General features: G+C 44.8%; 1 protein-coding gene across 16 annotated transcripts in view; it reads right to left on the reverse strand.

Moving 5' to 3' along the window:
- LARS2 (leucyl-tRNA synthetase 2, mitochondrial) overlaps positions 1-19409 on the reverse strand; it is a 189493-nt gene that overhangs the window by 91866 nt on the left and 78218 nt on the right. For 15 of the 16 annotated variants that reach the window (XR_009260975.1, XR_009260976.1, XM_058727230.1 and 12 more), the window contains 2 exons: positions 15141-15230; positions 273-416 (listed from right to left, as the gene is read on the reverse strand). Coding sequence is in view for 13 of the 16 variants with exons in the window: in XM_058727230.1 (XP_058583213.1) it covers positions 273-416; positions 15141-15230 (234 nt within the window). In the remaining 3 variants the exon portion in view is untranslated. Of the gene's footprint in view, positions 1-272; positions 417-11751; positions 11982-15140; positions 15231-19409 lie in introns of those variants that run through there. The other variant, XM_058727243.1, reaches the window with a different exon arrangement.

Consider the following 19409-nt stretch of genomic DNA (forward strand, 5'->3'; position numbering starts at 1 on the left):
GCCTGTACGGCACCACAATGACTGAGTGTTGAAAGGTCAGCAAACAACAGCCAACGATGACCTCCAGGGGCCATTCTGGAAGTACCCCTAAAACACTCAAATCCGTCACCCTCTAAATGAGCGGTCCTGAGTCTCATGTGCCACACCTGTGGCTCTAAGAGCCCTTGCCAGAGTTCATCCTCAGCAGCGAGTCCCTGTAATACCCAGAAGACCTTGGCATTGCCTCCCAACACACGCGGCACTGACTGGGGCACCTCCAGGCTGACACTCACCTTTGCATAAGCAGTTGTCTTAATAAACCACTGTCTGAGGTACTTCTGTTCCACCTTTGCTCCAGAACGCCACGAATAGCCATGCTCATCCACCTGCTCGTTGGCAAGCACCGTTTGATCCACTGGGTCCCAGTTGACCAAGGCCTGTTATAACCCATAAAACAAAACGGTAAAATCTGGTGAGCATCCTGAAGAGGGTCATCTTCAGCTTCTTACATGTGAGAAGATCTGTCAGTGCGGTATCTCTGTATCTCTGCTCTGAGGCTTGAGGGCATCTCCTTGGAGTACTGCTTGGCAAGGAAACCCCTAGCAACCTGTAACAAGGAAGAGCGTATGAACCACCTCTTGGTGGTGGAACAGGCTCCAGAGCCCGGGAGTTGAGGCGGCAGAAGAGTAGGGAGAGCCTAAGCGTGTCTCGTCCCTCGGATGCAGCTAGATGGGGAGCGAATCGTTCTGAACACCCGAGAATCCAGCAGAGGTCCGAGAGAACAAAAACTGCCAGTCTGCGAGTAAAAAAGCGACCACCTTGTGGAAAGCACGGCGTATGGAGAGTTGATCTGGGGGAGACAAAGCTACAAGTGTAGGAAGGAAGGAAGGAAGGGAGGAAGCCTGGTTACGGAGGCTACTGCAAAGTATTTTAAGCAGCAGAACACAAAATCCTAACTTTCAGAAGTCCGTTACAGTGGGGGAAGTGCCTGGCTTAAAGGCGCTCGCGTGGCAAAGCGGGAGGAATGTTAGGAGTGACAGCAAGGTCTGAGGGTCCCCTGGTCACAAGAGGGATGGGTGGCACCAACATGCCATGCTGCTTCTAGGCACGGGAGTGGGGAACTGAGGCTGTTTCGGGTAGTAAGCAGGGGTTCTGGCTTTCTGCTGTTTTGACGTAAACTGAACGGCTGCGCGGTCCTGCGGCCGCTTTCCTCACACAAGCTGGCAAAAGCGTGGTGAGAGCCTCTCTCAGAGGCACAGAGCCCCACAGAGCTGACAGCACAGAGCCTGCTTACATCCTCTGTTTCCCTCTCTCTCTCTGCCCCTCCCCTGCTCTCTCTCTCTCTCAAAAATAAACATTAAAAAAAAAAATAACAAACATAAAGAATTGATAATAATAGCGGAGGGATTTAACATCCCACTTACAGCATGGACAGATCATCTAAGCGGAAAATCAATAAGGAAACAATGGCTTTGAATGACACACTGAACCAAATGGACTTAGATATATTCAGAACATGTCATCCTGAAGCAGCAGAATAAACATTCTTTTTTTTCTAAATGCTTATTTATTTATTTTGAGGGGGGAGGGGCAGGAAGAGAGAGAGGAAGAGAATCCCAAGCAGGCTCCGCACTGTTAGCACGGAGCTCAATGCAGGGCTCGATCCCATAGATGGTAAGATCGTGACCTGAGCCAAAAATCAAGAGTTGGGCACTCAACTGACTGAGCCACCCAGGCACCCCGTGAAAACATATTCTTTTTGAGCACACATGGAACATTCTCCAGAACAGACCACATACTGGGTCACAAACTAAACCCTCAACAGGTACAAAAAAGATCAAGATTATACCATGCATGTTTTCAGATCATATTGCTATGAAACTTGAAGTCCACCACAAGAAAAAATTTGAAAAGTTCTCAAATACGTGGAAGTTAAAGAACATCGTACTAAAGAATAAATGGGTTAACCAAGAAATTAAAGAAGAAATAAAAAAATACATGGAAGCAAATGAAAATGAAAACACGACAGTCCAAACCCTTTGGGATGCAGCAAAGGCAGTCCTAAGAGGGAAGTATATTGCAATTCAGGTACATCTCAAGAAGTAAGAAAGGCCCCAAATAACCTAACCTTACACCTAAAGGAGCTAGAAAAGGAACAAATAAAGCAAATAAAGCCCAAAGCCAGAAGAAGGGAAATAATAAAGATTAGAGCAGAAACAAATGATACCGAAACAACAAAAACAACAACAACAACAACAAAAAACAGTAGAACAGATCAATGAAACTAAGAGCTGGTTCTTTCAATTAACAAATTGATGAACCTCTAGTCAGACTTCTCAAAAAGAGAAAGGACCCAAATAGATAAAATCATGAATGAAATAGGAGACATCACAACCAACACCACAGAAATACAAACGACTGTAAGAGAATACTATGAAAAATTATATGCCAACAAACTGGGCAATCTGGAAGAAATAGACAAATTACTAGAAAGTCACAAACTACCATAACTGCAACAGGAAGAAATAAAAAATTTGAACAGACCCATAACCATCAAAGAAACTGAATCAGTAATCACAAATCTCCCAACAAACAAGAGACCTGGGCCAGATGGCTTCCCAGGGGAATTCTACCAGACATTTAAAGAAGAGTTAATACCTATTTTTCTCAAATAGAAGGAAAACTACCAAACTCATTCTACAAAGCCTTGATTCCAAAACCAAAGACCCCACAAAAGGAGAATTACAGGTCAATATCCCTGAGGAACATGGTTGTAAAAATTCTCAATAAAATACTAGCAAATTGAATTCAACAGTACATTAAAAGAATTATTCACCATGATCAAGTGGGATTTATTCCTGGGCTGTAGGGCTTATTCAATAGTCACAAATCAATCAACATGATACACCACATTAATAAAACAAAAGACAAGAACCATACGATCCCGTCAATAGATGCAGAAAGAGCATTTGACAAAATACAGCATCCATTCTTTCTTCTTTTTTTTTTTAATTTTTTTAATGTTTACTTATTTTTGAGAGACAGAGATAGGGCATGAGTGGGAGGGTGGGGCAGAGAGAGAGGGAGACACAGAATCCAAAGCGGGCTCTAGGCTCTGAGTTGTCAGCACAGAGTCCGACGTGGGGCTTGAACCCACGAAGTATGAGATCATAACCTGAGCTAAAGTCAGATGCTTAACCAACTGAGCCACCCAGGTGCCCCATACAACATCCATTCTCGATTAAAACCTCAACAAAGTAGGGATAGATGGAACACACCTCAACATGATAAAGGCCATATAAGAAAGACCCATAGCTAATATCATCCTCAATGGGGAAAAACTGAGAGCCTTTCCCCTACAGTTAGGACCGGGACCAAGGATGTCCACTCTCACCATTACTATTTAACATAGTACTGAAAATCTTAACCTCAGCAATCAGACAACAAAAAGAAATAAAAGGCATCCAAATCGGAAAAGAAGAAGTCAAACTCTCACTATTTGCAGACAACATGATACTCTGTGTAGAAAACCCAGAGGACTCCACCAAAACACTGCTAGAACTAATACATGAATTCAGCAAAGTTGCAGGATATAAAACCAATGTGCAGAAATCGGTTGCATTTCTATATACCAATAACAAAGCAGCAGAAAAAGAAATCAAGGAATCAATCCCATTTGCAACTGCACCAAAAACGGTAAGATACCCAGGAATAAACCTAACCAAAGAAGTAAAAGATGTGTACTCTGAAAACTATAGAACCCTTATGAAAGAAATTAAAGAGGATACAAAGAAGTGGAAAAGCATTCCATGCTCATGGATTAGAAGAACAAGCATTGTTAAAATTATTACTACCCAAAGCAATCTACGTACTTAATGCGATCCCTATCAAAATACCACCAGACTTTTTCACAGAGCTAGAACAAACAATCCTAAAATTTGTATGGAACCACAAAAGACCCTGAATAGCCAAAGCAATCCTGAAAAAGAAAAACAAAACTGGAGGCATCATGATTCCGGATTCCAAGCTACATTACAAAGTTGCAGTCATAAAGACAGTATGGTACTGGCATAAAAACAGACACATTGATCAACGGAACAGAAGAGAAAACCCAGAAGTGGACCCACAACTATATGGCCAACTAATCTTTGACAAAGCAGGAAAGACTATCCAATGGAAAAAAAGACAGTCGCTTCAACAAATGGTGTTGGAAAAACTGGACAGCGACATACAGAAGAATGAAACCGGGCCACTTTCTTATACCATACACAAAAATAAACTCAAAATGGATGACAGACTTAAATGTGAGACAGGAAACCATCAAAATCCTAGAGGAAAAAGCAGGCAAAAACCTCTTTGACCTCAGCCACAGCAACTTCTTACTAGACACGTTGCTGAAGGCAATGGAAACAAAAGCAAACATGAACTCTTGGGACTTCATTAAGATAAAAAACTTCTGCACAGCAAAGGAAACAATCAACAAAACTAAAAGGCAGCCTACGGGATGGGAGAAGATATTTGCGAACAACATGATACAGGGTGAGTATCCAAAATCTATGAAGAACTTATCAAACTCAACACGCAAAAAACAAATAACCCAGTTTAAGAAACGGGCAGAAGACATGAATAGACACTCTGCCAAAGAAGACATCCAGATGGCCAACAGACACATGAAAAGATGCTCAACATCACTCACCATCAGGGAAATACAAGTCGAAACCGCGGTGAGATGCCACCTCGCACTTATCAGAATAGCCAAAATCAACAACACAAGAAACAACAGGTGTTGGGGAGGATGAGGAGAAAAGGGAACCCTCCTGCACTGCTGGTGGGAATGCAAACTGGTGCAGCCACTCTGGAGAACAGTATGGAGGTTCCTCAAGAAACTGAAAATAGAACTAGCCTATGACCCAGCAGTTGCACTATTAGGTGTTTACCCAAAGGATACAAAAATACCGATACAAAGGGGTACATGCACCCCAATATTTATAGCAGCATTGTCAACAATAGCCAAACTATGGAGAGAGTCCAAATGTCCATCAACTGATGAATGGATCAAGAAGATGTGGTATATAATAATGTGGTGTATAATGGAATATTACTCAGCTATCAAAAAAGAATGAAATTTTGCCACCTGCAGTGATGTAGATGAAGCTAGAATGTATTATGCTAAGTGAAATAAGTCAGTCACAGAAATACAAATACCGTTATGATTTCACTCGTGCAGAATTTAAGAAACGAAACAGATGAATATAGGCGAAGGGAAAAGGAAGAGGAAAGAGGGAAACAAACCCCAAGAGACTCTTAACAACAGAGAACAAACTGAGGGTTGATGGAAGAAGGTGGGTGGGAGACGGGCTACATGGGTGATGGGTATTAAGGAGGACACTTGTGATGAGCACTGGGTGTTGTATGTAAGTGATGAATCACGGAATTCCACTCCTGAAACCAAAACTGCACTGTATGTTAACTAAAATTGAAATTTAAAAACAGTATCCTTTTTATTATTTTATTATCTTTTAATGTTTATTTTTGAGAGAGAAAGAGGCTGTGAGTGGGGGAGGGGCAGAGAGAGAGAGGGAGACACAGAATCCGAAGCAGGCTCCAGGCTCTGAGCTGTCAGCACAGGACCTAACGTGGGGCTCGAACCCACGAACCGTGAGATCATGACCTGAGCCGAAGTCAGACGCTTAACCGACTGAGCCACCCAGGTGCCCCCCAAAATATATCTTTAAAAAAAAAAAAAAAAAAACAGGTTTGGGAGGAAGCCTGTGAGCATCTGTCTAATCAAGTTTGGTATCTTCTTGTGCCAAAAGATGAACCTATGTGATTGGAAATTTTAAGAAACACAGGAAAAGAAAAAAACACGGTACCTGGAACTTCGTAGAATCAGGTTGTTTTAGGGGAAACAAATATATTTATTTGAATAGAAACAGCTAACGTTTACTGACTGATTGCCATATGCTAGATGCTGTGCTTAAGGGCCAAACTAAGGTTGGCTCTTCCAATCCTGCACAACCACATATGGAGGTAAGAATATTATCTTTATTATTTTTACTCGCAGCAAGAATTACTATCCAATGTCACTCACTGGGCGAGAGACCTTTGTGGTGTTAGTAGAAAACCTGCCCCTCATGAAGCACACTATCTACACTTGGGAGTTCATAGACCAGCCAGTGGAGGTAAGAATATTATTCCCCCCAGATTGCAAAGGAGGAAATTGAGGAACAGAGAGATTAAATAACTTGCCTGAGGTCACACAGTCAGTGACAGAGAAAGGGCAGGAACTCAGGTCTCTCAAAACCGTAAAACTTTTTTGCAACTTTTAAAAACTCCTGTTTACGTTCAAGCAGGACATACAGAGAGCAGTGTGGACAAATCTGAAGCGTACAACTCAACAAATTGTTACCACCACTCATTATCAAGATAAAGAACATTCCCAGCATCCCAGAAGATTCCGTGGTGCCTTCTCCCAAGTCAGTATCTGCCCCCGAAAGGTAACAATATTCCAAGATCTATGCCCATACACATGTCTGGCTCACTCTGAAGCTGCAGTCTTAGCCACTATGAGCCTTCTCTCCAGACTTCTAATTAGTTCCTATCATCATTTACAATAAATCCCTCTGCCGTCAAAGTTCACTCCTTTATGACATTAAGGTAAACCATAATACAAAGAAGGCAATGAATACGGGGAGATGTGTCTGGGCACTGAAATACCCTGACTTGATACACATTGTTTTCAAAAAACTTTTTAATTTTTTTAATGTTTATTTATCTTTGAGAGAGAGAGAGAGAGAGAGCATGAGCAAGGGAGGGGCAGACAGAGAGGGAGACACAGAATCCAAAGCAGGCTCCAGGCTCTGAGCTGTCAGCACAGAGCTGGACGCAGGGCTCGAACTCAGGAACCGTGAGATCATGACCTGAGCCGAAGTCGGCCGCTTAACCGACTGGGCTACCCGGGGGGGGGGGGGGGGGGGGGGGGGGGCCTCAAAAATTTCTGAAAGAAATAAAATTTTACTAAGCAATTCTAAGACGAGATGATGCTGAGCATTGTCCGTTTCCCCCTCCAAATCCTCTTTCCACCGTGGTCTGCACCCCAGAAAGTTGACCTCTGCAGTGGCATTAACTTGGACCCTTGCCCTCCCGCTGTGCTCAACCAGTGGGAGGTGCCCCCCGGGCGACTTCGCAGTCAGGCCTCCTCTAATGGTACCAAAGGCCACACCCTCTATCACAGAGGCCTCTGCTACAGTTCTTCCAGTCCTAGTGTCGGCCCCCTCAGCCTGGGGCGGCAAAGGCTTCCCTCTGGTGCCCATGTCAGGTGTTTGATCACCCCTTGCTGGTTTCCCTAAACTCTACACAAAAACAGTCTCTTTATTACATTTTCTTCAATAACTGCTTTCCGGTGCATTCCCTACTTCCCACCACGACCGTGACTGACCCAGAGACATGTCTAAAAATTAGGAGTGGAGGACAGACTAACCCATCTGTGGGCTGTGCTTTTACAACTGAAACGTAGGGCGTCCGGTTGAAAAGCTTAAGCCTGCAAAGCGTGGAGGCGGAATGGGAAAGATCTGTACGGAATGATTTGTCCCTCTCATTTCGGGGTCCGGAAAAATCTTGAAGCCATAAATATAGAAAGACAAAATAGAGGACAAAACTGCCTTAGACCTAAAAACTTTAGGCTGATAAAGTAAGGATGAGCATCATAGCTATTATTTCCTGTATTAGGGGCTAGAGAGAAGGGTACCACTTAAAAGACAAAAAAAAAAAAAAAAAAAAAAAAGACCAAGTATTGTTTAGGAACATAGACAAGTCTTTCATGAACCGCCCCCAACCCGCAAAAGATGCACAGCTAAAACTGTATAGAGAACAAAGGAAAAAAGCCCGGGGCACCTGGGTGGCTCAGTCAGTTAAGCATCTGACTCTAGGTTTCTGTTCAGGTCATGATCTCATGGTTCAGGAGTTCAAGCCCCGCATCGGGCTCTGTGCTGACAGTGCAGAGCCTGCTGGGGATTCTCTCTCTCCTCTCTCTCTGCCCCTCCCCTGCTCCCTCTCACTCTCTCTCAAAATAAATAAACTTAATTTTTTTTTTTTTTTTACTTAAAAAACAGAAAAAAGAAAAAAAGCCCTTCATGCAGCACTTCTGCCTCCGGCCCCCAGCAAACCTCCAAGGAGACAGGAGAAGCAAACAGTACCACAGACTGCAAAAACAAACAGGACTTTATTTTCTTATCAACATTTCCCACATGGCCTGGCATCTCTCAGGCTCTAGGTTACAAAATGCAACGAGGGAGATGTGCTCCTAAGAGGCTGACACATTATCGTAAAACCCCAGTGTTGAATGAAAGGCAAATACAGGCGAAACGCAAAACCAATTTCCCCCCCCAGTGAAAGTCTTGGGGGGAGAGCAGAAGCACCAAAGGAAATAAGATCTGAAATCGAAGAGGCATCAGCTGGGAGAACCCATTCGCATTTCTTCCCAGGACCACAAGCCAGCCCACCCACAGACCTGCAGGGCTCAGGCTCAGCCTTTCCACAGGTGGTCGACCCAGGGGTGGGCCACATGCAGGGCCGCCGGGGTCCTGGATGCACAGAACGTGCAGCCTTGTGAAGCCCCCAGGAACTACTTCCCAAATCCCTTTTATCGGGTCTCCATTCTGTTTTTTTTTTTTTTAATGTTTATTATTATTTTTTTAATTTTTAAAAATCTTTATTTATTTTTGAGAGAAAGACAGAGTGCAAGCAGGGGAGGAACAGAGAAAAAGGGAGACATAAAATCCAAAGCAGGCTCCAGACTCTGAGCTGTCAGCACAGAGCCTGATGCGGGGCTCGAACCCACAAACCGCGAGATCACGGCCTGAGCTGAGGTCGGAGGCGTCAACCACTGAGCCACCCAGGGGCCCTAGTGTTGATTTATTTTTGAGAGAGAGAAGGAGAGAGATAGAGTGTGAGCAGGGCGGGGGACGGGCAGAGAGAGAGAGGGAGACACACAGAACTCCAAATGGGCTCCAGGCTCCGTGCTGTCAGCACAGAGCCCGACTCGGGGCTCGGAATCATGAACCGTGAGATCGTGACCTGGGCCGAAGTTAAGACACTCAGCTGACTGAGCCACCCGGATGCCCCTTGGGTCTCCACTCTTATAAACTGTCTCTATCATACAGCTTCCCTTGAAACCAGAATCTTCTCTTATCCGGCATTCCTGATTTTCACATCTTGAACATTTACTTGATGGACATCCGGGTTTGTAAGCAAGCAGTCTGGCTACAATTACTATTGTTTCTGGACAACCTCCTTGACTATAGCCATTTCCTTCCCTTTTCCGGTTGGCCCTTCTGCTTGCTATCACCCCCTAAAAGTCAACTCTGTGTTCCTTTATAGTTAACTGGCCTTATTTGTAAAATACACCCTGTACTTGTACTTTGAAATCAACCTTAAATCAATAAGTAATTAAATCAATACACGAAATCCTTAACACATCTGCAAACATGCTGAACTCTAACAGATCTTGCTCGCTGCTTCCCTCACTTAAATTATCTCGCAATGTCACAGAAGGAACCGTTCCAGATCAGAGAATTTCCCCAGTTGATCAAGTTGTTTGAGTGATCTGTGGGAAGCTTTCAGAATGTCTTGTAGAAATGCACAACGTGGGGCACCTGGGTGGCTCAGGTCATGATCTGGCGGTTTCCTGAGTTTGAGCCCCGTGTCGGGCTCTGCATTGGCAGAGTGGAGCCTGCTTGGGATTCTCTCTCTCTCTCTCTCTCTCTCTCTCTCTCTCTGCTCCTCCCCAACCTGTGCTGTCTCTGTCTCTCTCAAAATAAACAAACTTAAAGACAATTTCTTTAAAACGCATACCGTGACCCAATCATAAACATCAATCGGCCATGTCCACAAGGATCGATTCTGGGCAATAACGGTGGGTGTCCCATCATTTTTGCCTCCTCCCACCTCCCCTTCTTGGCCCGTGGGTTCTCAGAGGTGTGGGCAACTACGGGCTCCATTGGAGATTCTTGGGGCAATTTCTCCTCGAATTCTCATGTATCACTTCGCCTCTCTGTGGCACGGCAGCTGCGTGGTACCTGCCGCCCCAATGTGCCTCCTGTTCCAAACCTCCTGCTTTCTAATCTCCTCCTTCCGTTTACTAGGATGCTCCTTCCCTTTGCCCCTCCTGGGTCTTACCCTTCACACAGGGTGCCAGTCCCTTCTAGATCACATCCTCCATTAGCACCCTTCCGTCTCCTGACCCACACATCACTCCTCGGGCCCTTGGCTACTCTCCACCATTTCCCTTGCTTCTTTGTCCTCGGGCTCTGCTTTTACACTACCAAAAACCTTTCCTGAGTGTGCTCTCAGGCAGCTTCAGGCTCCAGAAGGATGTTTTAGGGTATTGATTTTCTAAGGTCCATTAGCTTTTTTCCTGACAAAACGATGTGTAATTAAGGAACACCACCTAGATCGCATGAAAAGGTTGAACTCTCAAAATCCATCTGGCTCCATTCCATCCAGGATGGGCCTGGGCTTGGACAGAGTCCGGAGAGGACGGTTTCTAAGGCTACCGGTTATTAACCGTCACCACCTTCCAAAGCCACGAGGGGGCAGAGCGGGACAGGCTGCCTGTTGGTACAGTGTTTCCTTCAGTAGCTCCCCCAACACGAGGCCACACGGCAAACCCAGCGCAGGTGGGTGCATCAGCACTGTCACCAGCCGCCTCCGAAATCATGGCGGAGGCCAAAGACAAACCCACAGATTAGGTGGCCTCCATAATTCCCCAGAATGCCCAAGCATAATACAGCACCCTCCCCGCTAACTGCATCCACCACATTTTTTTTTTTTTTAAACCAGAGAGGTGAAACTCATGTTCTGCCAAGTGGAGGTCTTTATATTCATATTTTTGGCTGAAAATATTTTTGTTTGGCAAGAGCAAGAAGAGATTCCTTTTGCAAAGGAAATGAGCATTTTGATGGATGGGGTTAGTCAAGAACAAAAGACTGCAACACTCCCGTTATGTTTAGTAATGCTCTGCTGAAACGCTTTCCCTAAATCTAAGTTCATTTGTGCAGCTTCTAAGCAGAACTGTCTTTAAGGGTTAAGGCTATTTCCTATTTCAAAAAAAGTTACAACAATGCCATTAGAGGAAAGGTATTAATATGCGGGTTGTTTTTGGCTAAATATGCTTTACAGAGTATGCTATGTGCAGGCTTTCTAAAGTCAATTAGCTTTCTGATGTTAATTTCAAAAGCTTATATTTTGAAATAAACCCTAGGAATGGAACGCCAACGGACACCAAGATGTTTTAGGTGTTAAAGCCAATTTGAAAATAGCTTTCCAATAAAAGGAGACCCATGGAATAATACCGTGGATTGGGGCTAACACTGATCTTCAAACAATACAGCAAGTGTGCGTTTTTTGTATTCTATTTATGATTTTTTTTAAGATCATGACAATTTAGTGGACACAAAAAAATTAATACACCAAAAGCCTTTCAGTCCACAACCAGCAACAAAAACACTATGTTTCTAAAATGAATGAACATTAAACAACTTTTCTTAAGTCTTTACTTTAAAAGAAATTAAATTGGCCCAGGAGAGTCCACAGTGGTTGAACATCAGGATGGCCCAGTTGCACAAAATTCTCAGTCAATTCATCCCAAATGTTAATGGGGACTCAACACTTTCTCCGAAAAAGTACAATCTATTCAACAACATAGTATTTTAAAATAATCAACATTTGAATATTCTTAACTTAAAGATGGGAGCAGGGGTAGGGGCTGCTTACTTCGTACAATGGTTGTCCAAGTGTGGCCTCTGGGGGTCCCCGTGGCCCTTTGCCAGGGATCTGCAGATCAAAACTCTTTTCGCTACAATAGTAAGACACTGTTTGCCTTTCTCCTTGTGTTCACATCTGCAACAATGGTGCAAGCGTGATGGTGGCTGAGACCTTCGGCCCTCAGCATGAATCAAGGTGGTGGCACCAGACTCTACCAGCAGTCACTGGGTCCTTTCCTACTGTGCACTCAGCAGAATGGGGGGAAAGTCGGTTTCACTAATACTGTGCTTGACAAAGCCATAAAACGTATTCACGTTCTTTTTGTTTTTAATTTTTAAATGTTTATTTTTGAGATGGAGACAGAGCATGAGCAGGGGAGCGGCAGAGAGAGAGGGAGACCCAGAATCCGAAGCAGGCTCCAGGCTCCGAGCTGTCAGTACAGAGTCCGACGCGGGGCTCAAACTCATGAACCGTGAGATCATGACCTGAGCCGAGGTCGGACGCCCAACCGCCTGAGCCACCCAGGTGCCCCCCGTATTCACATTCTTAAATTTTAACACTTGAACACACGTCCTCTTGGTATTTTCTGCGACGCAATGGGACGCAGGCATAAGAAGTGTGGCCACACAAAGTGACAGTTGTCTCGGGGAAAAAGCACAGCCACAACTTTCTGGTGAACAGGAAGGAGTAGCCAGTTTTTTCAATAACTTGTGTTTCCATGTGAAAGAATGACTAACGATAAACTATGGTTATTGACACGTAGGAGTCTGACAAACGTTTTCTCAAAATTAAACAAAGCAAGCCTGTTGCTCCAAGGAAAACCACGGATGGTTTCTGCTGCCAATGATAAAATCTGAACTATGAAGTGAAAATCAGAATTTTAGAAAACTTGTATCCGGCCACCATGAACTTCACAGCTTCCTACCACTTAAAAACTCTTCTGATGATATTCCTGGGGTGAAATATGTCAACATTTGGAAGATCTACGTCACCCACTACACCTACCGGTGTTTTCCCAGTGACCAATGTGTGATGTTACAAGAGTATGTGTGGGTAAAAAAATAAAATCCACCCAGCGTGCAGGACAGACGGATGCATCATAATGGAAGGGTACAAAAGTTCCCTGATTGTTTCAGATTTGACACCGCAACTCACCTTTAAGAAACCAATGCTTGTTGAGTGTGGGCGGAGTATCAAAAAAGAACATTCGTAATGATCTTAAATGGGTATTAAAATATTCCCCCGCTTTGAGCAGCTTCCACTCAGTTCTTCTGGTGTTTACCATCGTAACCTTAAGAAAACTACACTTCAGTTTTGACAGATTATCTTTAGATGGTTCTATCGACCCGTGAAACGAGATACTCAGCATGGTCATTCAGCCCTCCTCCCACCCCCAACCCCTCTTCTCATTCTTGGGTCTTTGCTACCTTGACCTTTCATAGCTACCTTTCTTTTTTTTTTTTTTTTTTTTTTTTTTTTAATTTTTTTTTTAAATTTTTTTTTTTTCAACGTTTTTTATTGATTTTTGGGACAGAGAGAGACAGAGCATGAACGGGGGAGGGGCAGAGAGAGAGGGAGACACAGAATCGGAAACAGGCTCCAGGCTCCGAGCCATCAGCCCAGAGCCCGACGCGGGGCTCGAACTCACGGACCGCGAGATCGTGACCTGGCTGAAGTCGGACGCTTAACCGACTGCGCCACCCAGGCGCCCCTCATAGCTACCTTTCTAACGATAAGAAAACGGACGTACAGCTCTAGTTCCTGATCTATGCCTCCTTGTTATGAACCATAAAGGGACCACCTCACACTGGCTTCTACTTCTCTTCCCCAGTTTCACCTCCTGATTGTGGTCAGCCATACGACGTTGATGTCGAGGTTTACGGCATTTTGGTTTTATTCTGAACTTCACCACGAGGCTTCTGCGTTGGTCTCCCTACCGACCCTAAAAACTGTTCAACTTCAAACAGAACACTTAAGTAAGTTCAGTTCACCGCAAGACCCAGCTGTGTGATGTGACCGCAGAAAAGCAAATGTGATTCTATGTCACGAAATCCCTCTGGTCAGAGGAGAAGGACTCCAGCGTAAAGGGACAATGGATTTTCTACTTGTTACTTCTGAATTGGCTAGACCGGTGCAGCCGGTAGATCATTCTGTTTCGATGGAAATGTCCCGTGCCTGTGCTGTCCAATACTAGCTTACTAGCGCAGGAATGTGGCTGGTGACTGAGGACCGTTAGTAATATTATTCCATCTGAATTACTTTAAATATCAACAACCACACGCTGCTAGCGACTACTATACTGGAGAGTACAGCACCCGGCCACACTATGGCGGTCTTTCCCTCTCTCACCATCTGAGGCTTATCCACCATTACTGAGCCCCTGCAGTAAAAGCCCCTCTGTTTCTTGGGAGACCACGATGTGCAGGCACTATGATAGCTGCTCTTTAAACAGCACCTCTGGGGGCGCCTGGGTGGCTCAGTCGGTTAGGCGTCCGACTTCGGCTCAGGTCACGATCTCGCGGTCCGTGAGTTTGAGCCCCGCGTCGGGCTCTGGGCTGATGGCTCGGAGCCTGGAGCCTGCTTCCGATTCTGTGTCTCCCTCTCTCTCTGCCCCTCCCCCATTCATGCTCTGTGTCTCTCTGTCTCAAAAATAAACAAACGTTAAAAAAATTTTTTAAAAATTAAAAAAAAATTAAAAAAAATCAACAGCACCTCTGATCTTCCCAAGGCCATGCGAGGGAGATGCTACCACCCCTTTTAGCAGATGACAAACCACAATTCCTGGAGTGAGGTCGCCCAGCCGGCACTCCTAGCTGAGCTAAGAGTAGAGAAACTTCCGCTCTTCCGATGCTCCCTCCATGATATCATTATCGGCACCAGATACTCTGTGGTAGAATTAAGAAGCCCCAGCCCCGTTCTGGAGGCACCGTGCTAAGCCAGGCAGTAGCTACTCTCTGGGTCTGCTAAAAATGATTTCATGAACTTGAGGTAGTGCTCATTTTCATTGCTCCTGTGCAAACAGGGTTTGTATGTTAATTAACAACGATGTGCTCTAGTAAGACTGAGGAGATAAAAAAATTCTTTAATGCAGGTAACTCTGGGTGCCTGGGTGGCTCAGTCGTTAAGCACTGACTTCGGCTCAGGTCACGATCTCATAATTCGTGACTTCGAGTCCCACGTAGAGCACAAGTCCCACTTTGGGTAAAACACAAGCCCTGTTTCTCTCTCTTTCTCTCTCTCTCTGTCCCTCCTGGGATTCTCTCTCTCTCTGCCCCTCCTTACTCACTTATGCTCTCTTTCTCACAATAAATAAATAATAAAATTAAAATTAATTACAATAAAATAAAATAAAATAAAATAAAATAAAATAAAATAAAATGCAGCTATCTTTAACTTACCTCCTTTTGATAGGCCAGTCCAGCCTCATAGAGTTTAATAAAGAGGTACTGAGTCCACTTGTAGTAATCTGGCAAACATGTAGTTATTTCCTGCCAAAGGGGAGGAAAAATCAGTCACAGGCCATTGTAAACATTCCCCCTCACATCAGTATCAACAGACGCGTTGGCCTCGCGATTCAATTTTGAAAAGCGATCACACCGCAAAAATATTTACCAACTTACATATTTTCTACCAATTCGTAAAGTGAGGGAAGAAGCAATTCATTCTGGAAAGAAAGGAGCTGCTGAAACGCCACCCCTACCTTTCCCAGGGTCAGTTTAATGAAAAGAAACTGAAAGTTTTCTGCACACCTCTCCCCCCCCATCCATGCAAGTAACAGATGAATTACATTGTATGAAATTGGGTATCACCATTTTTGTCAGCACATATTTTGGGAATCGTGATGCTAATTCGTGAACATAGTTCATTTTAAAAGCAATCACAGAATTCAAGACGAATATCTGGCTGCTTCAGTAGGATGCTCATTTGAAAACAAATCTTGTGTTTCTACGTATAACTGGGACCTGGAAGCTCCTTCAGACTCATTTATATTCCGTGACTCAGGCTGTTGCCTGGTTTAGGAAGACCCATTAAAATCATTATTAGAAATTAAACTTAGTGAGAAATCACCTGGCTTGTATTTCCAAGCCTAAATCCAAGGTTGCAAAAATTTGTTTTCTGCCCTGAAAACACATTTGCTATAGAATCTTTAAAAATAAGTTACTGATTAACCAAGCTCTACGTTGATAAATTCAAGTAAGCGTAAAACCCTTACACTATACCACATTGTTTCTTTTCTAGTGCTCTTGAACTTCAAGAAAATAGCTAACATAGAAATGAATGCAGGGTAGGGCCAAATCGTTCCATTTGGGATGGACTACTGATACAAGGCACACTTCTATCGAAAGTGCATATAACTCCATCTTTCTTTGAATGAATGAATGAAGAGAGAGTTGAAAACTCAGGATGGGAGGGCCAGTGTGACACGAACCCGGCAAGGTGTCAGCTAATCTCCTGGGACCCCCAATGGGCTATTTTTTTCTCATGTAAGATTCCTGGGTCCTTTTATGTGCTAAAATAGCACAGTAAACTCTGAGAAAACAAGGAATTCAACTCTGATCACTCCTCCACTCCCAGTTGCAAGGCAGGTAGTGAATAACCCACTGGTGTAACGGCTTTGCTCACGCTAGAGCTGTCCCCTGGTGGGCTGGCCCCATGCCATGCCAAGGCTGTGACCCACACAATACAGTCCCGAGGCTCTAGGACACCAGGTCTGCAGGGACATCATGCACAAAGCACTCTGCCAACTCCAGAATGGGACCAGCCCACTATGGGAGGGCTCGTTCCCCCAAACCTCCAAATTCATCTGATATTTTATTATCTTTTCTCCACCCCGCCACCTGCCCACCCCAGACCTTGCAGGTGTGGCACACACAACCCATTTTCCTCAGTTTTCCAGACAAGCCACCTAAGAACTCCCATTTTCTAACAAAACCCAGGGCAGGAGCAATGTTCTAGTACGTTTCATTTTGCTCAGGTTGAGGCATCCCCAAAGCACTGTTGAATGAAAAATAAACTACACAGACGCCAAGAACGTTTGCATGTTGAATCAAATTTGTATCCCTCATGTAGGTTTCACAAATTAAATTCAAATCACAATGGTCCACAAGATGAACTGGGGCAGGGGGCGGGTGGGGGGTGGGGGAACTGGGTACAAATACTCCCAGATCTTGTTATTGTGAACGTCTTTTAAAATTCTTATCCATTAGTTTAAGGAAAGACATAAAGCAAATGTGACCAAGATAATGACAACTGTTACACTGAGGGAAAGAGAGTTCTCTTTTCTCTATTAATTAATTAGTTAATTAATTAGGGGAGAGTGGAAGCAGGGGAGGGGCTGAAAGAGGGGGACAGAAGATCCGAACCCAGCTCTGGGCTGACAGCAGTGAGCCGGATGTGGGGATCAAAGTCATGAACCGTGAGATCATGAACCTGAGCCGAAGTCGGACACTCAACTGCCTAAACTACCCAGACGCCCCTCTATTTTTCTATATATTTAAGTTTTCATAATAGAATATCAAAATACTTCAAATGAATATACATACATATACATGTGTATGTACGTGTGTTATGTTCTCAGCCCCTGAATCTGCCTCCATGTTGAGAGAAAAATTAAACAGCAATGGAACATCATTATTATCTTCATCTTCGTTTATGGTTTTGAAAATTACTTTTACTAGAAAAAAAGATAATAGATCCAGTCAGGGGGAAAAAAAAAAAAGATCACTATCCAACCAAGCACTAGCCTTTCAGTCAGACGAGTAACGCAAGGCGTGTTCTCAGAAATGAGGGAAGGTGAGGTGAGGCGAGGGATAAGGGACTCTGGGCCCCCTTCTTGCGCCCTTGGCCTCAAACTTGGCTCTGATCCATTTTATTTACATTGGGTTTCTGCGCATATTGTTTGAAAAACAAGTAACGTCAGCTGCTAAGAGTACAGCTTGAAAACCACTGCTCCAAGGACCATAATCCACTCCCGACAGTTGGATTTCAACATGTGTTCACCTCGTTCCCACTGTCCCCCCGCGTCGCCTGCCCAGAGGAGATCCTGAGGACAGGATATGCCCTCCTGCCCGTTTACTCCCATCTGCTGCCCACAGGGCCCAGCCGGCACCTTCAATCGCATGCACTCTGCTCGTGAAGAGACGCCAAAACAAGCACTCACCAGGCTTCCCCAGGAGCCAGGCCCATGAGAACCACAAACATGCTGAACCCGGCTCAGAAACACATTTCCTGAGGGGCGCCGGGGTGGCTCAGCCGGTGAAGCGTCCGACTTCGGCTCAGGTCAAGATCTCGCGGTTCATGAGTTCGAGGCCCGCGTCGGGCTCTGTGTTCACAGCTCAGAGCCTGGAGCCTGCTTGGGATTCTGTGTCTCCCTCTCTCTCTGCCCCTCCCTCACTCGTGCTCTGTCTCTCTCTCAAAACTAAATATAAGAAGGAAAAAAAAAAAAAAGAAGAGAAATGCATTTCCTAAAAAAGTCCCAGAACCCTTCTGGAACCTTTCTTGATTTGCTAATTTAAAAGACCCCCTCCCCCCCCAAATCCCAATAGCTATTTCTGGGTTTCTGATGCCTCATCTCAGTGAAAATCATCAAAGACATCTTGATGGAATTAAACCGCTTTAAAAACTTTGACTTTGGCCAACTGGCTAGAAATTTCATGTTTCGGGAACTATTTACTTAAATCCCACTCCTGCAGACAAAGGTCTTCTGGGGGGGTTGGAGTTCAAGGGGATATAAAAGTCGACACCTTTATGTAGATCTATGTGGAGTACGGCTGAATTGCAGCTGTTAACAGCCCTTGCTTCCTTCCTTTTCCAAAGAAAAGAGTTGTCAACACAGACCGTCCTCTCCCCAGGGACATCTGATAATGCCTGGAAACATCTCTGGCACTACTCTAGTGTGGTGGCAGGACCCTACGATGCACAAGATGGTCCCCAGAACAAAAACTTATTTAGCCCAGAAGGTCACCGGTACCAAGGGGAGAAACCCTGTGCAGGCAGATGAAGAGACAGTGAACAAAAGCAACTCTCTACTGGGCATTCCAGAAAGAGCCCTAAAAGCGGAAACACAAGTAAATTAACTTGGCTTGCCCTCTCCAGCTGGTGGGAGCGCATCTCTGTGAAGTACGTCTCGCAGGTACACGGGAATTATGCGGTGGGACCCAACTCCCCACCCTTCTACCAACTCCAAGACCAACAGGCAGAGAGACCTACCAAGTCTGCAACCCCGCTCTGTATGCAAAGTGCTACTCACCAGGAAACGAGTGATTGATTCTGCGATCTAAATTTGAAATCACGTGGTATGCCTCCAAGTAGTTTTCGGACTTGGCAAATCTCACGTAATGACTTCATGCAATAAATTTCCTCTTTTGAAATTGGAGAGGCAGACAGTTTTTCTTGATACAACATCAGTTTACCCCCTCCCACGAGACAGTTGCTGAATAGATAAGAGTTTAAATAAACGTCTATTGGAATCTGGCCCCCTCCAGGCCCAGCGTTGCCAGTGACCCCAAGGGGGGGAGCCCTGTGTCCATGGGCCTGTCAACCATAGATGCCTGCAAACTGGGGGGGCGGTGCCAACCTGGTAAAAGACTCCCCCCGTGAGACCACCGGAGAGGTCAAGCGAAGGATGTTCGCCGTGTTCCAAACCCCTTTTCGTTCCCCTGCTTTCC

Source organism: Neofelis nebulosa, chromosome 4 (genome assembly GCF_028018385.1).
Source record: "Neofelis nebulosa isolate mNeoNeb1 chromosome 4, mNeoNeb1.pri, whole genome shotgun sequence".
NCBI classification, from domain to species: Eukaryota; Metazoa; Chordata; class Mammalia; order Carnivora; family Felidae; genus Neofelis; species Neofelis nebulosa.